The 22972-nt window shown below is 34.0% G+C and overlaps 2 protein-coding genes across 2 annotated transcripts; both read right to left on the reverse strand.

Moving 5' to 3' along the window:
- Window positions 1-684: 684 nt before the first annotated feature.
- On the reverse strand, window positions 685-13072 carry LOC123549222 (T-box transcription factor TBX20-like). The gene is made up of 7 exons (XM_045337136.2): window positions 12690-13072; window positions 11117-11333; window positions 5467-5740; window positions 4863-5024; window positions 4047-4123; window positions 3133-3248; window positions 685-2041 (listed from the first exon to the last, which is right to left on the reverse strand). Exons 1-7 carry the CDS (start codon window positions 12823-12825, stop codon window positions 1731-1733), a joined length of 1293 nt encoding a protein of 430 aa, XP_045193071.1. The 5' UTR covers window positions 12826-13072; the 3' UTR covers window positions 685-1730.
- Window positions 13073-14302: 1230 nt separating this feature from the next.
- On the reverse strand, window positions 14303-21326 carry LOC123550199 (collagen alpha-2(VIII) chain-like). Its single transcript, XM_053545577.1, has 3 exons — window positions 21074-21326; window positions 19792-20027; window positions 14303-16460 (listed from the first exon to the last, which is right to left on the reverse strand). The coding sequence occupies exons 1-3, from the start codon at window positions 21237-21239 to the stop codon at window positions 16242-16244; spliced, it is 621 nt and encodes a 206-aa protein (XP_053401552.1). The 5' UTR covers window positions 21240-21326; the 3' UTR covers window positions 14303-16241.
- Window positions 21327-22972: the final 1646 nt, after the last annotated feature.

The following is a 22972-nucleotide window of genomic DNA, read 5'->3' on the forward strand; positions in this document are numbered from 1 at the left end:
GGTTCGAACTCATGTTATTAGACTTAGGATTCGATTGTCTATCTCCTTGATACTTGGTACAGAATTTGCACGAGTTATATACGCGAGCAGGAGCAAGACTGTCGAATCTACGATTGACTACTGTTACATGGCTTACAATACCTACAGCTACTACAATATTCTTCCGCAGGGTATGAGGAGGGGGAGTTGTTGGGGGTTGTAAAAATATCGTTCAAGCATTTACATGGTCAGCTTAATCTTATTGCATATCTACCGTTTACTGTCTGATACTATGTTCACACTTCTGTCTGAGAACAGAAGTTTTTTCTTCTGGTACTAGATGTCGTTTTTTACCAAGATTTAGCTGTTCAGAGGATGTTAGTTAAATAGGTCTTGGTATACTGAACAAATTCAATGAATATTTATCGTTATTATATGCACCTGGTCTGTGTTCAGACCCCATGTTCTGTTCACAGGAGATAACTCCTGAGGCTTTTCAAATTTTGTATAATTATGTCCCTTTTCTTCTTAAGTCATTGAGATAATCAGAGCCAAGAAAGATCGGTCTGAATATACATTAGAATAACGAATGAAAAAACGAAAAAAAAAACGTTAAAAAAGATTATCTTGTCAGTAGTCAGACTAATTTGTACCTAGTGGACGAATGTTTCCATTCTCTGTTAGCAAATAACAAACAAAGCAATCTAGATTTTATATATCATTTATTCTATGCATGTCCCTAAATAGCTAAACATGACATAAATTAACAAAAAAAAGGTATGTAGAAGCACCATCGTGAAAAATTTAATGTTTACATGTCAAATATACAATCTTAGAATAAAAAAAACATAGATAAGACGATTAAATTTCTCCAGAACGCATGACCTTTCAACAAAACCGTCAAAACGTGAAAGGTTGGAAACAGACGGCGTTTATTGCATGCTTCATTGAAGTTGAATTTCAAATAATTCTACTACAAAAAAAGAGCACTTTTTATACTGATTTTAGGCAAGGCGACAAATAGATAATCTAGTAACTGAATGTAACCGAAGGCAGGGCTCATTTTCATTAACGTTTGAAGTCTAAAATTTATATTTAAGAACAGCAAATATTCAATTTGCCATAACTTTGTTTATATCACATTCAAACAAATGAAATTTTGCCGAGCTGTTTGAAGCTTCGGGCAATGTTTCAACACTGTCTGTGCTACTTAAAAATGACAAAACAAAAAGAAAATTTATAATTTTACGTCTATGTTTCAGATTTAAAACTTTGATGAATATAGGCCCTGTTCTTTTTCATCTCTGTAATTCTATCGTTTATGAGCATGTAGGGAGAAAATATAAAACCAAAACTTTTTTTGTATAATATTATAAAACCGCCGAGATAGTTTCCAACTTTTCACATTACAAATCGTCAATTTATTAATGAACACTAAAGGAGAAATCAATTTGACAATATTTGAGTTGGAGAAATTATATGATTCTGTACTTGAATCTACATTTGCAATTTCATGTAACAGTCCTGCTGTCATGGTAGTGTTTGATGTGTGCAGAAATAAATAATCCATAATTTTGAAACCAAACTTAAATTAGGCGTCCTAATAGTCTTCAGTGTCTGTATAAATTGACTATGAACTTTCATTTATTCAGTTTCGGAGGGTTAGAAATAATATTGCCGGTACATATAAAATCTTTAAGAGAAGCATATAAATTGTTCAACAATAAACTTTAATGAAAAAAAAAATATGTTTATGACTGATCTCGTATCTTTTCCGCAGAATTTGGTAAATATGGATGATATCGGAGAGCAGGTTTATGATGAAGTCCGTGAGATCCGAGTGCTCCTTTTAGTAGCTGACTGCGTAACAAAAGTTCATGGTTGTATAAAGACTGTGATGCAAGCATTTGGCCATACATGGATGAAAACATTGAGACATCTGCAGACGATAATGCCGGATGCGACGTAGGAATGGACGCTGGGAATGACGGGTAATTCGTAGATGAAACCGGAACCGGAAGCGTCGTTGGCAATGTTCTCCACGTTAGACTCTCTGATAAAACTGAAAAGTGAAGAATGAGAAAATTTAGCAATTTTGTTACAGTGATAAACAGATAGATAAACACTGATACAGTAATCTAACAGTTTCGCTTTCATCATATAAGATTAATCGGAAAGTACTTTGTGCTCCATATTGTGGTGTTTATTCAGCTGACACCCGATACCAGGTACCCGCGGTAGTTGGAAAGATGTTTTCATTTATCATTATTGTTTGCCTCCTTAACACAAGTGTTGACTACACGCTACTATTGTGCTCGTCTCTAAATTGTTAGATCTTATTTCATATATTAACCGCCTCTGTGACAAGATAATGGCTGCTCATGACTACTGATGTAACTTTAAACCGATAGAGGGCGCTTAAATGACCTAAATGACCTTTCAAATGCCTTTGGAAAAGATGGAGTCGAAGGAATTTTACAGCCCCTGTCACTCTCAAAAGACACTATCCAGATATAAATATTTCAACGGTAGGTATAAATAAGAAGTCACAATAGGCAGCGTTGACTCACGATGGGTTTTATGCCTACAATTAACAGCTTATATTCAAACTAAGAGCATTTAAATTTAAAGTAAATGACAGTTTGATAAACAATGCAATTTTCAGGCCTATATGCAGTTCTCTTTCAAGTTGTTAGTTGACATGTTGACAGCGCGAGATAAAGTCGATACAAAAGTGTCACATACATATTCGATGTTTTTCTACTGTAATTCGGACGGTATGAAAACAGTATCTATATCCAATTACAAACTTTATTCACATGACTACATTTATCGAAAGCAACGATTCCCTGTTACTGAATTAGTTCAGTTTAAACAGCCGAGTGCGAAGACAGTTTGAACTCGCCCACATGTCTTATCAGTCCAACACTACAAAACTAAGTTTGGGGACCAGTCTAAATCTCCATCATCTGACTGGTTGTTACTAAGCTTAATTTTGAAATGGTCCAATGACGAGGCTCCATTCTAAGACTGGTCTTCATTCTCATTTTAATAGACGTGAGGCCAATCTTCGTGCCCTAGGTGGAATAAAGTTGCAGTAGACTAAACTTACTGAACTGTGTAATCGATATTAATTTCGATTTTATTATATACCTTTTTGTCTTTCTTGTGGGGAAAGTCGGAGTGGATCTGCCATTTCCGGGTCACCGTATGATCTCAGAGGCGTTCGTGGATATCCATGTGATTGCAACATCCCCTCAATGCCGGAGCTGCAAAATAAACAACAAATAAATAAATCAAACCGTGTTAAACACTTAGACGATTTTGTGCGCGAAACAGCGGTCTTTAATATTATTATTTATTTTGCAATTTTATCATGTTAAATTTTTATTCTTGACATATAATGTTTCTTTTTAAAAAAAAAAAACAACAACAAATATTAAAATATCAGTTCAGCGTGTTTACGATATTCAAATTGTAACAAAATATAGAATTTCCGAATGTAATTGGTCAATCTCTATGTAACAAAACGTGTAAATTGTCAAATGCTATGGCTTTTCTTATGGCATGCATTATTCAATACTCTATGTCTTATGTGATTGATAGACATGTGGTGATTGCTTAGCGTGATCAGTGGTATTTTGTAACTATTATGTTTCATTTGAATTTACCATTGCTTAAGTCGATGTCAAGAAGTTATGTATCGCAGGGGGAGAATATCTTAATATTAATGATATACCCAGTGAGTAATTCTGTATGATAAATGTACAAAAAGCCATGAAATGTAAATAAAATGGATAGGTGTCTTAATGAACGGGGAGTTATTTACTGGCATGTTGGTGTGGAAATTTTACACCCGTACTGGGCCAAACAATCGCCTCGCGTTCATAATAGCGGCCTGACACTCTCTTGAGATGACTCTTTCGACCGCCCAGTGAAAATTATCCGTACATGGATGGATGGATTATAGCTTGGCATTTGCGATTGTCACGGTATTATATGTAACATAGACACCGTTAAGAAGATTTGACACCTGCTATTTTTGTCCAACTGTAACTTGTACTTACTTTTCAAACTCAGACAGCCGTGTTGAGTCTCTAAAGCCCTTCGCGAATGGATTGCTGTCAATTTTCAACTTGGTGATCTGCAATGGTAAAATAATATCCTGATAATGTAGACATTGCATGACTAGCCTCGCTTTCGAATCATGGAAAACTAGGTGAGAAATTGTATACAGATTACACCACCGGACCACACAAGTGATATATCAAAACCTACAACAGGAGCCAAGAAACTGTTTATCCAGACAGATAGGCGGGAGTAGCCTGATGACCCTAGACCAGGGTTAATGCGAGTAGTTCCTGCTGGATTCTGAGCCGACTAGGCATGAAAGTCTTATCAAAATTATAGTTGGAATGCTTCACGTAATATCGACTGTAAGCTGTTAATACGATGTCTGTTTCATTATTGGGGGAAAAGGTTAGTTTCGCAAGTTAAAATCAGAAGTGGAATCCAGTGTCTGGCTTCAGTGCCAGATTTATGTCAACTGTTGATTTACGCCAAAGGTTCAAGTGTATGTAACATTTAATGTTTTAAAAAGTGTTGCTTCTCTCGCAATCTGTTCCGATAAACCGCCTCAAGTTATTTTATACTGTAAATAATCTAGATCTAAACCTAGAAACGAATGGTGATAGTTTAACGCTGCCAACAACGTTTTGCGAATGTAGTTATTTTCCAGTTACAAATAATTGGTTACTAAGCGGTCTGTCCTTATAACATCATAACATGTAGAACAAACCCAAAGTAACTAAAATGATAGTATGGTTTCTTAAATTTCTGGCAGACAGTCAGATATCTGACAGAGTGAGGGACTAAAGACCTACCAGCTGATTCTGGTATGCTGTCACTGCAATGAATATAGTTTCTGTAAACACGAATGATTTGTGCTCAACTTCTTCCAGTGATGATGGTGGGACTTTCGTCGCCTCATTTAGTTTAACGAGGTGGATTCTAGGCTGGTATTTGTGCATTGAGTTCAGGACAATCTGTAAATATTAAATAAAGTATTAATTATTATTATTATTATCATTATTATTCCTGTCCTATTCACTTGTATTATTATATATTTATTTATTTATGATGAAGACTATTACACGTTATTCAAGACATATTATTACATAACTCTTTATACAAATCGCTGGTGCATAGTTTGTGATATTGACCCATCTAAAGTTTAAGTTTGAATCTTTCCGGGGCAAAGTCAAAACGAAAAAAAAAAGTGGAAATGAGGTGTAAAGAAGAACTTATTGAAAAGCTTGCCGGTCAATAGTCTAAACTATTTGCCCAAGATCCGACGACGGCCCGAGGCAAATAGTTTTGACCATTGACCGACAAGCCATTTGGTAAGTGTATACTGTACATGTATACTTTTTTACAGCTATACACTCGTATGTATACGTAATAAAATAATTTCTTAGCACTACTGACCTGTCCGTTTTTATCTTGTGTATTATTTGTAAGTTTCAACTTTTCAAATGAGACAGTCTGCTTCGTGAGTTGTTCCCCAGTAAATGCCCCGTCCGGGTGCATGCACAAACGACGAGGTGGTGGAGGGTCAGCCTTGCCGGCTACCAGCCAGGAGGACCTGTGGTAGGCATACCGGTACCGCTTCTTGTCCAAAGGGACTATGTCCATCAAAACGGCATAGCGGGCTGTCGGTTCGAGTCCCGAAAATGAAATTCGCACTGTTGGAAACATTCGTCTGGAAGATAAAAATATAACAAATTCTTAATATTTTTGTTGAACTGAATACGTTTTTGTTCTTTTAATAAAATAATACCTTATAGGTCAATGTATTACTTCTTTATGGCTATAGAAGTTGGCCAGTTTATAAGGCTAGAAGGCTAGCATATATCAGCTTTCACTGGCCGTCTGTGCGTCAAAATGTGATACGAAATGTGACCTTGATGACCTCTACAATACGGTCCACCGGCCTTTAAAATATTAAACTCTAAATCATAGGCTCGTGTCGTGTGCTGCAGGAGTGTTGCTCCCCTAATATATTTGCACTTGGAGCGAGAGCGCCCTTAGTCCATAAATCAAATTAGTTTCCGATGTTTCAAGGGTTTGAATTTCTACTGACACCAAAAAATTCACTTAACTCTATAATTATGATGATAATTTATGTAGGGATATAATACGGGGTATCCGAGTGTGTATTTCAACAGAAAAGTTTTACTTTTCTTAATGTAGACAAAATATATACATAAACAAAAAAGCAAACGGAGACACCAAAACATGAAATAAGTAAACGCTTTGGTATATATTTTTCTTAATAATTAACGTTCTTAAAATTATGATAAAGAGTTTGTTACTTCGTAGTTTGACAAAAGAAAAAAAAGAATAGCAATGTAGGTTCAGTGTAAGCTTCATACATCAGAGAAATCCGTGCAAATTGTTATTGTTATTCGTAAGATTTTTCTTTTCCTGTCTTTGACACGCATCAGGAATATCAAAAGAAGATTTTGTGGGCAACATACTGTTATTCAAATTATGTATTTTTGATCTTGTACTGTGTTTCATTTTCTGTATCAGTACGCATTCTTCCGGACTAGTTTCAGTTGCGCATTCATCTTGCGTAACATTTTTTTCTGTAATGGTACGGTTGAGGGTTTGTGAAAGCTGCATTGTGGCATAAAAGTCCAATCAAGAACCCATATCCATTTCTTAAAGCAGTTAGATGTATAATTAAACCGACATTAAAATATTTAGAGCTGATTTGATGAGTTTTCTTCACACTTATTTTCCTGTTATCGCAGTTTTCAAACTCGTAAATGATCCGTGTGTAAAAGAAGTGTTTATTTCTTTTGATTTTAAATAAATAAACTCGCGTGACGCGACTCACATTTTTCGTTTTTCGAATGAAATTGAAGCCCCCATCGTTGAATGATCGGTCGCTGAAATTACAGGGTTCGTTTTGTCTTCGATACGAGTAAAGTTGCGTGATAAACTGTAATCTATCCTAAGATACGTAACTTAAACTTTCTACTGATGAAAATTACTTTTCCTCGCGCAGTAGGCTGTATAAAACAAGTCATCAAATTTTAATCTGCGAAAAAAGTAGTTCGTTGCCCGACTGCAGCTTTTTTCTACTTTAGAAAAGAGCTGTATAAGAGTGAATGTAAATCAGTATGTGAAGACATGATCAAGTTATTTTCCCCTGTATTGCAATAAACTAGCTTTTATTTGTTTAATTTTCCATGCATTGTCCAAAACGTGGATAAGTTACTAAAGACTAAAGAAGATATTTCGGCTGATCCCTAATTATCCGATTTTTTCCTACCAAAATCAAATTAATCAAACAAGAAATGAGTCATCGAGCAAATAGTCCCAATTTATCAATTAATCAATGTATAAACCAAGATGCCACAAAATGACAATGTCCCAAGGAGTGAGTCATGCCCCATGTTACCCAAAACTCGATGTCATTTTTGAGGTTCAATTATTCAAAAACTTACAATCAACCATCAAGATTTACTACTATTAAAACCTCAACAGCTGATGTGTTTTATTAACTAAAGTCTTTAATACACCGGTTTGATTTTAAGTTTTTAACCGCAGTAGAAAGATTTCAATTTTTGATAACCACATAAGGTTTCTTCATGATGAATGGAAAGGTTAATAGTATCTGATGGTCCCTATTGTATACATTTTAGAGCCTAATAATTGTGTCATTTAGTTATCTCTCACCGTGTTGACGGCAACAACAAACATAGTAATTGACTGAACTTTTCAACGTTTGGATATTTTAACTGAATGGACATTTTTTCTAAATATTTAATACTATGATACGGTCATTGTACTGAATTAGCCCATCTGGCAAAATATCTCAGTTGTTCATAAAATGAAGTAAAACCTTCCAAGCGAAGAGTTGAGCTTGCTTTTATAAGGAGTTTTGCTCTAGCATAGGCAGTGCTAATTTAATTCTGCCTTTACAGAAAATATGTGCTCCTTTTCAGGGAGGTATTTGCTCTCCAGGAGTGCCCTTAACAAAATTTAAACTGCGAATAATTCACTGACTGAAATTGGGTAATCACTGGAAATTGAAAATCCTGTAAGATGTATTAAAGACCCATTCAATCAAAAAAAGAAAATCATATAAGAATAAGTAAGTTACTATGACTGTCAGAAAACATTTCACCATTAAAAACAGGCTCTTTGTAATCACCTGACAAGTTTCTAACATAATCGTATTTGGAAAAAGAAACGATTTGGCCTCACAGGCTTAAGCCGAATCTGCACGGAATACATTTTGCTCAAGGGAGGATCGAACCCACATTCCCCCCGGTTTTTGCCCGAAACACTCGCCCCACCATGCTTCTTGTATCCATTTCTTGGCATAAATTTCATATGCATGTAAACTGTATCTTGCAGCATGAGATAGACACTTTATATCAATTATTTTACAGAGATAACAGATAGATATTCTAATGTATTACTTTAATTAAATTAAAAACTATCTCAAGTAATTTTCGGAATAGACTGCAAATTTTTCAAATTCTCCGTCACGATAAACACGAAATTTTCAAATAATTCAAACATTAATGCACATTTTATTAGATGCGAATTAGCCCCGTTTTGCATCTCGGCTATATAAATATTAGCCTTTTCTATCAGAAAACTTGTTAAATTTAACACCTATCAGGTTTCTTAATGTCAAATTCTTTCCTTCGGGAAGTGAAATTATGGACTTGTGTTATCAAATTCCTATAAACATATCAAAATGATTGATTTACAACCCTTTCAAAACTACGTCTTTATCAAAAAGTACAAAATACCTTGAAAAGAATCGATGATTAAATAATGAAAGCTGATCATTTTTCGCCAAGGGGTACGACAAGGAGATGTCTTGACACCTTTTCGATTTAACATCTTCATTTCAGTTGCACCGAATCACGTCTTGATACGAAAATATTTGACTTAAGACATCTACATTAGAAAAAAAATATTCCCCAAGGTGTGATATTCTAATCTATGTATCAGTTAAATTCCGTGTAAAAGTCAGATGACACAATCTTGTACAAAGTCGTTTGATAAAATCTTAAATGTAGTTTTGTCAAAAAAAGGATAAATAAACAAACACGTAATATTAGCCTTATGTAAACATTAGCAAAAGACATAGAAATACATTAAATGTAACCAGGGGTTTTCGCAGATGTGCAGAATGAAGACACTGGAAGCTCTCTCTGATCTTGTCCGTAACTACCGAAAGCTGAATAATAAGCGAGGGTTATATTACATCAGAAAAAAAAACACACGCGCACATTTTATCTAAACTTGAATTGAAAAAAAAAAAAAAAAAAAAAAAAAACTCTTATAGTATAAGCAGAAAAGGTGTTCAAAGAAATTAACTTAAATAAAATATTTCTTAACACAGATTGATATTGGGACTTATTTATTGTCTGACACGTCTGGCGCTCCATAAAGACCACGATTGTCAATTTTCTCACATTTGAAACTCGTTCAATGTAACCCTTTCCCTTTTGTCTTTGGCTTAATTTGCATACATTTATTCAAATGCGGTGGTTCTTTACTTTGTTTTCTCCTCATTAAAATCAATCGCCCAAGTAAACCTCTTCAATGAATAATGAGTGTTGTAAACAAGTTCTCTTTCACATTTCCGTGATTAATTTTGCGGGTCGTTGTATTTCCAAGGAAATCGACCCAAGAAAAGGCTTTACTTTTTGGACCGGAGATTATGTACCTTTGCGAAGCGTTCCAAAACTTCAAATCAAGAGTTGGAGTAAGGCGTTATTTCTTATCTACCCGGTGATCATAGTTGCATTTTAACACCTGTGGTTTGTCAGTGTCGAACAATAAACTTATACATCATTTTTCGGTGATACGTAACCGCATACTCGCCAATTCTCTTCAACTCATTGATTAACCTTGGTTTCTTTTTTGTTTGCAAAATTCTGTCAAGCATTTGGAATGGCTTGATTTCGTGATACGGGGGAATCAACTGCCGACCAAAATTATTTAACAGTGCAATTTAGAGCAATGGGGGGTGGGGTGTATCAATTAAAAAGAAACAATGCGCATTGAGAGGCAATGAGCGGATTACCACAAATTAGGGGTTTCAAAAGCTAACACGTTGTGAGATGACTAATTTTAAATACCAAGACACCTGTTTTACTCTGCTTTGATTCCCGACTTAAAATTTGAACAGTTATTGTTTTTGTTGAATTCAAATTAATTCAAATTAATTAAAGATAACAGGATCAATGGCAGCTGCATCCGCCGGATGTTTATGATAATCTTTAATGACTATTTCAATGTCTAAAAATAAATTCTACAAGCTTAAAGAAAAAACAAAAGATTTTTTTGTGCGGTATTACTTAAAAAATATCTACATTAGTTCCACGTTGCGAATTACTTTTTACTACATGGCTAACTTGGTAAAATATTCTACAAATGATTAACTGAATAAGTACATATGTGTCTGTTTCTTATACGGTCATATGTCATGCATATTGAAGCGTCATGTATTTGTAATATTATTCAAACAGTTGTATAAAATGTGCACCTCTCGTTATTTATGTCTCGCGTATATCGATATGATTACATTTTCTCCTACGTAAGCAGTTATTACATTATTTCTCAGCGATTATTAACATCCTCTGTTCTGTATAAAAGCATTCAGAATAGAATAAATGTCTCACAGAGGTTATCAAAATATGATTTCCTAATTATATTTTTCACAGACAAAGAATTCTGTTTCGCCGAACAACAAATATCCGAAATACAGTACAGAACAAATTTTATCTACCTATCCCTGGAATATTTTCTCATTATGGAGTAAACTTGCAGATCCCGCCACGTGCTGTACAGACTGACGTTAAACCCTAATCCCCTACTCTGCCAAAAATAAATGAATAAAAATGAAAAAAAAAAAAAAAAACAGAAACCAGATCTTCATTTTTGCTTGGAATATGATGAAAAAAAAGAACGAAATGATATATACATGTAGTTTCTTGAAGAGGCGAGATTAAATAACATACATGTTTCAGCAACAACAAAAAAACTGAAATCTAGAATTTTGTAAATTTTGTGAAAATGGAATTAAAATCTCTCGCACCTGCCAGTTTTTGTGATGATCATTTCTGTCCCTAATTCGCTGAACTTCTCCCACAAGTCCCTGGTCTCTAGTTTACATTTAACTCCGACGAGGGAATCAGGGCACGTGACGGGACTGGGTGTTCTAACGGGGGAGAAGGCACCCGAGTCGTTTGGTGAAATGCATTCGTCTCTGACAGAATCAGTATCTCGGACAGAATCCGAGTCCGAGTCGCTTACTGTAAATAAAAAATGTAATATAATATTATCAGTTATGCCCACTAACCTGACTAATAAATAATTAATGCAAACGCAAGGAACTTTTCAAATGTTTCTATTAATACTAGGCATTTAACAGAACAGAACAAAACAGAACAGAACTGATTAGAACAGAACAGGATATTCTTGACAGCTTGTCATATGTCTCAAAAAAAAAAAAAGTTTAAAAAACGGCATGCATGGAAAATGAATGGCAAGTACATATAGACGGGAGTAGTATTTTTACAGGAACATCATACTCATATCATTCTATCAGATGAATAATTTTGCAATTAAAACATGTAAGTATGTGTAATTAATGTCAAGAATAAAATGTAGTGGTTTGGAATTTCTGCGAATCTCAATAGATTGTAGAATATTTTTTATAGAAGAACAATTATAATACAATGTTCTGATGCTAATATTTAGTAGTAACTTATGGATTTGCGAATGGATGTTTGTTTTTTGTTACACATATTTTATTTAGGGAAAATGAAGTTTGAAAATATATCAGTAAATCCAAAAAGTTATAATTATGTGTGACTTTTTGCTAATTTGAATTCATTATCATTTATTCGGCATCTTTTTTAAAATGTAATTTATCTTTATTTTTTAATGGACAAATCACCGTATCGCAAAATTAAATCGTGATAAAATATACAAAATATTTATTTCCATATACGTAAACAAATCGATAATGATTACAAAGCAATAAAACTTATCGATTACATGATTTTTTGATGGTTTAATTGGACTTTGAACACGCCGCCGTCTTAAAATTTCAAGTAACTTAATTGCTCTTAGGCAAAATACTGGAAAGATAAATATCAAAACATATTTACTGTTGATTACCTTATTGAAATAATAATTTATGATTTTCATCAGATTTTATTTAATTCTAATAATTTTAAATATATTTGTAAAAAAAATGAGGACAGGAAGAAAAAAGGGGAAAATAGCTTTAAGCTTTATATAATTTTTCAAGGAAATGTTATTATGGTACCTAAAGATATCGCAAAAGTTTTTAAAAACTGCCGCTTATTTCGAGCTTTCCTTTATTTCAAACGAAAAACGTGCATCCATATCTTTAACGCAATTACTTTAACCATGAATTGCCAAAATAAATGTGCATAGAATGACCTGCGAGATTCCAAACTATGTAGTTTGATGCATATAGGTATGACGAATTCATAATTTTATTTAATTTTCCCAACTATGGCATCTCAGTTCAAAAGAAGTGGCAATACTACTTTTATTATTATTATTATTATTTTTATTATTATTATTATTATTAGAACAGAAATAAAGTGCCTTTCAAAACAAAACAAGAAACTTACTCGACGGTGACACATTATCCGACGCCCTTTTTAACGGCTGCTCACCGATTATTGCGGCTATCGAGAAAGCCGACGCCTTTGAAGACATTTTCAGTCCCGTCGGCGATGAGTTCCTTTCGATCTCTTCTTGGATCATTGTTTCCTAGTGTTCTTTATTGCACTGTATATTGAATAGTAAACACAACAGTTTATTTTAGTCTTTACTCTTTACTTCCGTCGGATGTCTCTGATATTTTCTAATTCGCGCTTAACAAGGCAATATATTCCTGCACATTCAAGTGAGTTGCTGTTTTGGAGAAACTTAATCGATTCTGACAGTCCAACATTTATTTCATTACACTTTTCACACTCAAACAAGATTTTATTTTCATGGAATGAGACATTAACAACTTTGCCCATTATTTTGTAATCCTATAGAGCCCGTGTAGAATTGCGGATGCCGAAAGCTAGATGTAACGTAAACTCTCATTGGCTAACCGCCTGCGGAGCGGAGTAATATTACAAATGGTGGGCGGGCTGCAGTTTATCGACCAATCGCATAATTAGATTATAAACGTCTTATCTGAGCGGAGAATCAGCAAAATGTCTTCAATCATTTCGCTGCCTTGCAATCTCTCTCATTAGAAAACTTGTCTTTCAAAAAATTGTTTCATTGGGGTTAGGGGTTAGTCGACTTAAAATGCCACATCAGTTACGCAAGACATCGAGAAATAGTACCTGCATAACACACATCTTAGGTCTTGCTGAGATTAGTGATTATATTTCAATACCATTGTGATGTAAACTTCAAAGATCTATCGCTAAGTCATAACAAATATGTTTATGTATAATTCCTAATTAATTGTGAGTTAGCAAAATATCATTGAAGACCCAAACAGAAATCAGTCCTTTGAGTCAATGCCAAACGTAACTGGTGAGGTCTTTTCAGTGCGATGGGTGGGGTCCTAAAGTGCGACTGAAAGAAAACAGAAATGGCGATAAAATACTTTAGAAAAGCAGACGTGAATTTTAGCAGAATGAAAGATACAGAAGTAAATTTTGCGGAACAAATTGATGCAAATTAAGACTGTAAGCATATCAACTGGAGAAAATATTTGACTGCCCCACAAGTAGATTCTCTCTATTTATTGGCATTTTCAGTCTTGCAAGCGACTAATGTATAAATGTGGTGCTGCACTGCACTTTGATTACGTAATGATGACGTCATTGAGACATTCTGTCTCAGAGAAAGCTCGGTTAGAGAGCGATATTTTGGTAAAATGTACACAAAATAGGGCCAAACAGTTGCAACAGATCGGAACATCATATAGCTGACCTTACGAACATTTTTTGAACTGATTCGAGGCGAAATATTCCTGTAGTAATTTTGTGATGACTGTTTAAGAAATTCCTGGAAGAAATTAAACAATATGATTGCTATTATTAAAGCGAGAAGAAAAAGAAACTGATTGTAGATGTATGTTTATTTTCATTTCTTTAGTCTGAAAAGAGAATAGATCTATTACGTTAACAATAAAATTAATCAACGTTTCCTTTAAATGACATCAAACTATTCTTTTAAGTTGTCTTCTTTTTTTTATCAAATCAAGCTATTCTTTTAAGTTATCTTTTTTTTAAAAAAAAGTTTCGTGCGACATAAAATAAAACAGTTTCGAATTTGCTACCTTATTCGATTTAACAAGCGGTAATTAAACGAAATTTTATTTTTGCGCTCGTTCAAAACGCCGCTTTGTATTGTTTTATCGTAGAAATCTGAGGTTGCCTCGCTTTGAATGTTATCAATGATATTTAAATTTGATAAAAATCACCGTTTTGTATTTTTTGAAAGATAATTGCACTCTAAGTTGTTTAGGATCGCGCAAAGTTGTTACATGTGTGACAGATGACTCAACGTTATAGAGGGCTATCTAATTAAATGAATCTTGCACGGCAGTTGAATTCGCTTTGAAAACACTTAACCCGGTAATTAATTTAGTTTTTATCTCTCTTATCAAAGCTATTGTAACCAAGGAATTTATGGTTTTTATATATAAGCTGTATATTGTTGAAGAATATATATGAGATCTGTGGGATAAAGTATAAAATTTGTCTAAATTCGGTGACTAATAGTTTTTATTTCAACATAAATGTATGGCATTCTTTTCAAACAGGGAAGAAGATGCCGAAAACAATGATTAAATTTTGCACCACATTTGTTTATAAACGCGAGTTTTCTGCCTATCGTGAATAGCATGCCAGAATGCTACATTACACACAGAAAGTCATAAAATACATACATTATTATATTCAAAAACGAAACTTCCTAAATGATACACTAGCTCCAAAGTCAAATTTCAGTTGCCAAAAAAAAAAAAAAAAAAAAAAAAAGGAAGGCTTCATAGTCAAAGCCTGTGACTTTGGATCACTTTCCACTCGCCGCCGTGATTCCAAAACCTAGAATTCTATCATGTGAGCAGGAAGGTATCAGTTGTTCCAGATGTGAGGAAGCCATCCAGCTGGTATACGGAAGGTTGACGGTTCTACCCAAGTTCCCTTCCGTGCTTACACTAATGGCCGGATAGACATCTGGATCTTCCTCCACCCCCAAACGCTGGAATGTATCCTACACCTTTAATTGTAACGATGTGATTTTAAATCAAACAAAAAGTACAAAGTAAGATATATTTATAGAAACGTCGCAAACCACAATTAGGACTGATTCACTTCCAACTCTAGCTAATTTCCTCATAATGTTGTCAGAAGACATGTTCTACGGGTATTGATAGAAAATTCGACGGCTCAAATTAAAAAAAAAAAGTTTGAAAGTATATGGCATTCGTGTTCTGCATGCTGCTTGTATAACATATTCTTCGCTAACAATTATATTCGAATCCACACGTCAAAATAATGTTCTAGGAGATAAACATGCTCGATGTGGCCCTCAGTGCTACATTAGAAAGTCATGAAAGTCAACTTTGAACCTTACATTTCAAAATGATATAGCGTATAAACAGAATACCACGCTTCCTAAGATGAAACAGTCAAAATATGCCACATCTTTTGCGTCTATCATTTGAAGTTTTGGAGCCAATTTGTAAACCAAAATATGAATTGATTCCCTTCCAAATGTAGCTCAGTTTCATAAAATCTTGTTGGTAAATGTACCCTTTGATTTGCAGAATTATGTATTTATATATAAATATGCTCTGAAATATTCCTGCGCCGCATGTTTTCTTCAGTTATAAAAATTATACTAACATATTCAGCCGACAATGACGTCATAAACTTAAAAAATGACGGCATTTTTTGAAATTTAAAACTGTCTCTTCGTTTGAAACAATAATCTCAATTAAATAAACTTTTTTTTTTTTTAATTTCATGTCTACTAAAATATTTCTTTTCCCTTATACTGAATATTATTCGCTAACGTGGTAGTAGGATTGGTGATAAGATAATCTCATGTTATGGCCCAGATGTAAATACAATTGTCAATGGCCTGCTTATTTCACCTTGGTTGGCAACAGACAGATTTCTTTCATTTCCATGTTTATTTTGCTTTTTTTTCCTGATACTTTACACTTCATACAAAAGCACCGCAGAAAAACTGGTGAATCGATAAGCAGTGTGACTCTCTATGTGAGCATTTCCGGTTGTGACTTCAACCCACATGTTTTGTCCCTTGGTGAGCCGAACAAGGACTACATTGCCACCTTGGTCTATATGTCGGTTCTGTATGGTTTCTGCACAGGCTGTAGAAACAATGGTATTGTCTACTGTCAGTTGAACAAATACCTATGAAATGAAAAAAGAAAACAAACATAAAATTTAGCGGACGGGAACGGACAAGCGATATGGACCACTACTGAATTGTTTCAATCGCAACTTCTCCGTCTGTTCCGTCAAGCTCAGGTAATGTATTACATGATCAACAATTAGGTAAAATTTGTCGTCTTATCGGTAAAATTATCCCCCTTGAAATCACCTGGCTGTGCGATATCGATTTTTATCTGGTTGATATTTTCCAATAGAAACAAAGAAGGAAAAAAAGTTTGAACAAATATTGTTTTAATTAGAATGAACACACAATATTTATTATCCTATTGAAGTGTTCGTCTTTCTTTTCTCTTTACAAAGATATAAAAATTATTTATCTAAAATGAAGAATTAATGCTTCCCTTGGCGATTAAAAAACATCACTATCAGTCTCTGTTTACGGCATATAGTTACTGAATAAAATAAGCAAAAACCTGCGATAGTATCTTATTCTTTTCCCTGTAGCCACTTTATTCATATTTTGAGAATATTTATTATCCTGTTGAAGTATTCTACAGACAATAAACTTTTTATATCTGTTTTTATTTTGAAATTATTTTAATGTCTTCTTGCTTCCCTAGACGTTTAAAAGTTGGTGATTTTTGTATTATTTCTTTATTTGCTATGTCCGTGGTATTTCCGGACGCGTGCGGAAACGCACGAACTCGCCCGAAGTTTAGCTGCCGATGATACAGAAACTATGATAGTATTACCTGATAATAATAGTGCGGGAATAATTTCAGTTATATTAAGGCGAACCAAAGTTTTTGGGAATTACAAGCTTTCCGCAAAATAAATGTTACAGAGAAAGATGCTGATGTATCATGTTAATAAATAAATAAAAAAAAAAGACATGATGCACGTTGCAACTATAAATATTTCTTTCTAAACCACTGTCTCGTATTTTAAAGATTCGTTTAATTATACTTATACCCCTTAGTTTAAGTTTTAACGATAAATATGTTATAAAGAATTTATATAATGCAACATTTGAGTAAATTGTTTTCGGAGCCTCTGAAACAGCCATATTAAAGCGCCTTTCGATAGTTGTTTATTACCAATTAACAGCTTTTTGCAAGTTTATTGCTTATCAACACCTTTTTATTAGGGGATTAGGGACGATCAGGTCTTTTTATTACACAGATAATAATCTTCTCGGTGACTGCGTAAGAGCATATTGAAAATTGTTACATGTTTAATGAACGAGACCTAAATACACAATAAATATATTTTTTCATTTTCAAGTACAAATGTTGTTAGATACATATGATAATGGGACAGTGATTGAGTATTTACTTGTATTTGATTAACAGTATTTTTTTCTGAATACAGGTTAATTGTTCGATATTAAAGTATAGAAACACGTGTTAAAAGTTCGCCTAAGAGTGAAAATATTATAGTATAGAAGTTTTGTGACAACATTGTGAAAAAAATGTCGTTTATTGATTTATTAGTTTATTCAAAGAAGTATAAAATACATTTTTAATTTTTTATAGCTCTTTGGTTTATTGTCTCTCCTGAAAATTATTATGTAATTTCTCTGCTCCATATTATATAATGCTTTCACTTGCTGTAGGCATTGTATTTATGCAATAAATCGAAATTGAATTGAACTGAATGTACGTACAGCTAATCTCAAGAAGGTATAGCACGCGCTAAAAGATATGAAAAATCTGTAATCCCCTGTTCATATAGTAAAAATATTCGTGATAGTTATTATGAATAACCTTTACACTACATTAGTGTCACTTTATCCTAAATCTTTTCTAAAAGACTTTTTTCTATGGTGTGCTTGTTTTATTCTTTAGTTTTCCACGTTTTATTTTAAAAATCTGACATTTATTAAATCAGTCAGTCAGTCCCTTTTGAGAAACCTTGAGAAGTCATAATTCGCACATACTTTATTACACAATGACTGGCTCGGGGGCAAATAGGACACACTTCCAATTAACAAGCTCTGGTGTCATAAAAAGATACCTTTTACATTGTCAAGTATGTTTGCTAGTTTGTTTTTCTGTTCATTTTTCATCAGTGTATGACAATATGTTTTTCAGATGTTCATTACATAGCAAAATTAATTAAATATGATTAATAATAATAATAAAAAACGCATTTCACATCTATTTATAATAACTGAAAATGAAATTGTTAAGTTTGTAAGCACTTTTAAAAAATTTTTTTTTCCTGCTTTCTATTTTTTAAGATAATAGTAGTTTCATGTACATGTATGTTATGCTCGCCTAATATACATGATTTTGTGTATTTATATTTGTTTTTATGTCTAAGTTTCTTTAATGTAAAATATAAAGAAGATAATATAGTGTTGATCACATTTTCATATACTATGCCAAAGAAGTATAAAACACTTTTTTATAGCTCTTTGACTATGCAAAATAAAAGAATAAATAACGAAGTGTCTTCTTTTTTCCGTTCCGTATTTTACATTATTGAAAAACAGAATTAAACCAAGTTGATGACTATATCTGCTGTTGTTGTTTTACCGGTACACGTAAAATAAATCACCCTTCCCACTACGTTTTTACAGGAGATCTCTAATCTATAATCCTTGTTTTTTTTTATGATCGGCACCTCCCGTGATACGATAAGCGGAGATAGCCGAACCATAACGATCTAAAAAATATTCGATAGTGATCGATATTTTGCTAGACGGTCGAAGGGAGACAACAAGGTATAGCGTTGAATTCAATAAACAAGGAAAGATAATAGAATCGATTTTTGCCCAATTCTTCAGTATGTCACCATTGGGTGTCGATTTCGATTTGCGTATTTTTCATAAAAAACGGAACTACACTTTTAAAGTTTTTTTGAATTATGATTTGAAAGATATTGGGCCATTCCATTAGGCACAAGAGCACAGTTATTTGCCCTTGGTTGACCGGAAGTGGTTTCGCGGAAAATAGTTCCTCAGTTTGATGGTGAATATTGGTGAATTTTTGAGTGAAAGACCTACAATAAATTACATAATTGAATAAAGGAGATATGAAATAGTAGGTACATGTACCATTTGACAGAATGAGAATGTCAGAATATGTATAACATTAGCCGGTCAACCCCATGTTTATTGTGGCTGGAATTTTTTCTCTTGAATAGTTCTGTTGTGTACAGGTATTTTTAGGGGGTTTGGAATGCATGCAAAATTACAATAGTGTCCAGTGTTTATATACACATGTAGAACATATAGTAAAAATAACTGGTCTTAGGCCATCATCTGGTGCAAAGAAGGTACCACAAGTAGCAGAGAAGATATAAAAGTATACTTCCGTTTCAGGCGTGCGAAAAAAATGACTACCTGGTTTACATCTCGATCAGCAATGAAAAATGACACCAGATACACACCACTGACAGGGGTTGTGAAAATACCAGTGTGATTGTTATATCCCTTTCCGTCGTTTAATATGGCGCTGTCAAACGTGAGTGTTTTGTGCGGCGCAAGCCCGTTCTGGTAGTTGGATATATATGCAGAAAAAGCGACAGGCCCCATCTCCAGATTGTCTGAAAGCAAGTATTTCTTTGACCTGGGCCTTCCTGGAAATGTAATTCAAAATTTTACTTGATATGGACAGTGCCCGTTTTAGTTCACCAACCCCCTACCTCCCTAACACACACACACACACACACACACACACACACACGCACACGCACACGCACACGCACACACACACACCATAACCTGCCCGTATTCATTTAGTAGAAACTTTCTAAATATTCTTGTCGAAAAAACACTTGCACTACTTCAAAATAATTTCACAGACATTTTCCATGCATAACCATCTACCGAAACTGTTCAGTAAATCAGTTGAGCGATCTAGAGCAATCATTGCCCTCTTGTTTATAACAATGTCCTTACTGCGATATAATTATGAAACTTGAAGTACGGCAATAGATCTTCTAGAGTAAGACCTCAGATGTTGAGGATGGCACTAGATCATATGAGCATCTGCTTCCATATCATCTATAAACATTATAAAGACATAAATTGGCACGAACTACTGGTACATCGTTATGACAAAAGAATTACAAGTTGTAGACTGTAGCAAGCCCATTTCATATAGACATTGCTTGTTTGATATATATATAGTCTTAACACCACTTTTCAAACAGTGTTTCAGTTATTTAACATCCAGTGTTCCTGGATTCTGGTTCACCATAACTAACTGAAATCTGTCAGCACATGAGCCTGCATGACTACATACATATGAGCCGTGCCATGTGAAAACCAACATAGTGGGTTTGCGACCAGCATGGATCCAGACCAGCCTGCGCATCCGCGCAGTCTGGTCAGGATCCATGCTGTTCGCTAACAGTTTCTCTAATTGCAATTGACTTTGAAAGCGAACAGCATGGATCCAGACCAGACTGCGCGGATACGCAGGCTGGTCTGGATCCATGCTGGTCGCAAACCCACTATGTTGGTTTTCTCATGGCGCGGCTCATATAGTCTTGTGTCACATTATCACAAAGAACATGGATCGAACTCATGTCATCGAAACTGGCCGTCTTTTACCCTCTTAACATAATTAATCACGATGTTAATTGTTTTGATTTGTATAACTTTATACATGTTTACTTACCAGCAGATTTCTCATAGACCTTAACTCTCTGTTTCAAATCCTTCACTTCTGTCTGAAGTGCTTTTATCTGCTGTGCCATTTCTCTGATGTCAAGGTCATCGTCTTTCAACTCTGTAGAGCAAGTTAAAATGACCAAACTCCCCAAACCTAGAAATAGTTTTAACATCTTGAAATAACGAAACAGAAAGAAAAGTCGAAAATTTTGCAATAAGTGTTCACGTCGATCGTCTTATCAGACCAGACTGACCTTAACCTTCCTTTCACTCTTTTGTTTTAGGTAAGCATACACTAAATTATTAGCAAAATGTCTGAGTGCATGGACATTCACTATAGGTGAACCACATAAAACAAGCAGTCCCTGGTTGTCTGAAACTTAACTATTTTTACGCCAGTGTTTTTTATTTAACACAAACGTCATAAATTTTCATTAAGTGTGGCTCGTGTAATCGTCTTTAAAACAACGACAACAAAAATAAATGAAAATATATAACAAATATGAACCAAAGCAAAAATCTAGCCGACGAAAATTAAAGCACCACAAATAAACTGCTACATTCCAAAGATCTATATACCTTGACTATACTTACAGATAAAAACTCAATAGCATCTGTAGATAGGACTGCAATTACTGATGCAAAGAATTCATCTTAGTTAAATGCCCTTTGTTTAGATATTTAAATTTTTAATCAACAAACAATATTGTAATAAATACATCTGAGAATATGTATATGCAAACAATCGTATTTAATATTACTGATGATATCTTGGTTTTGCCACTTTGCCTAACTTCTCATCAAATCTGTGTCGATTCATATGGCACATTGCCTTATCACTACCCCCACATTTCATCAAACTAGAATTAAATGATATTTCTTTTATTTCTATACGTCATCGAGTGATTTCTTTTATATTGCAGATATGGTTAAGAACAATGGATCTGTTGATAGGGTATAGGAGTATTTCATCGCTGTGCTCAATAAACCCGGGTCTTGTCAACACCAAATGGCCATAAGGAAATCACGATTAACCTGGTGTGCACAGGAGGTTTTACAATTCTGGCTAAAATGCACAATGTAATATAAGTCTTGTACTGATATATTTTTTTTGTCATGAAAGCCCCAGATGATATAATGTGTCTTTTGGAAATTTCAAAAATCTAAAGCCCCATGTATACTTCACTTTTTGTGGCATGGAACATACTTCAGAGAACCCCTCGTTACTGATGACTTTAACACAGACGTCACTTCATTTTTATATAGAGGCTGCTTCGCTTTATTCAATATTTCTAATAAAATGTTGTTGTTGTTGTTGAATATCCATTAAACATTGTAAACTGTTTCCGACAGGAACATGCAATTGTTCCCGACAGGAACATACACGTCATTTCAGAATATTTTTGAGGTCTGTTTTACAAAGCTTACCAGTGGATGACGGTCTTTTTATCATTCGTTTACAAATCAAACTCGGTTCTCTGAACGAACTGATATTTACCAGTCTATCATATAAACTTTCACTTCACAGGCGTCTAAGCCAAGTAAGACGTCAATATTATTTGATAACTAAAAAACAACAGAACGGAGAGCTCTACCAAATTTTAAACCTTTATATGCATGTCATGAGTCATTTGTAACGAAAGTAAATTTAAATTATTATTCGAGACTTAATTTTCATTTCCAAAAATAAACATTCCACATACTGCATGTTTAAAGTCTGGCATATTCTCGTTTGTATAAAACATTTTTTCACCAATGAAATAGGCATTTGTAGAACAGTTTAGTCTAAATATACCCCTGTGAAGAACAGACATTAAAAGATATTAATTGTTTGACAAGATTAACACTTGTATTTCTTTATTAGGTGCAGATAAATTCTCACGGCGTAAAACAAAAGGTTCAGAGA

Source organism: Mercenaria mercenaria, chromosome 6 (genome assembly GCF_021730395.1).
Source record: "Mercenaria mercenaria strain notata chromosome 6, MADL_Memer_1, whole genome shotgun sequence".
In the NCBI taxonomy this organism is placed as follows: Eukaryota; Metazoa; Mollusca; class Bivalvia; order Venerida; family Veneridae; genus Mercenaria; species Mercenaria mercenaria.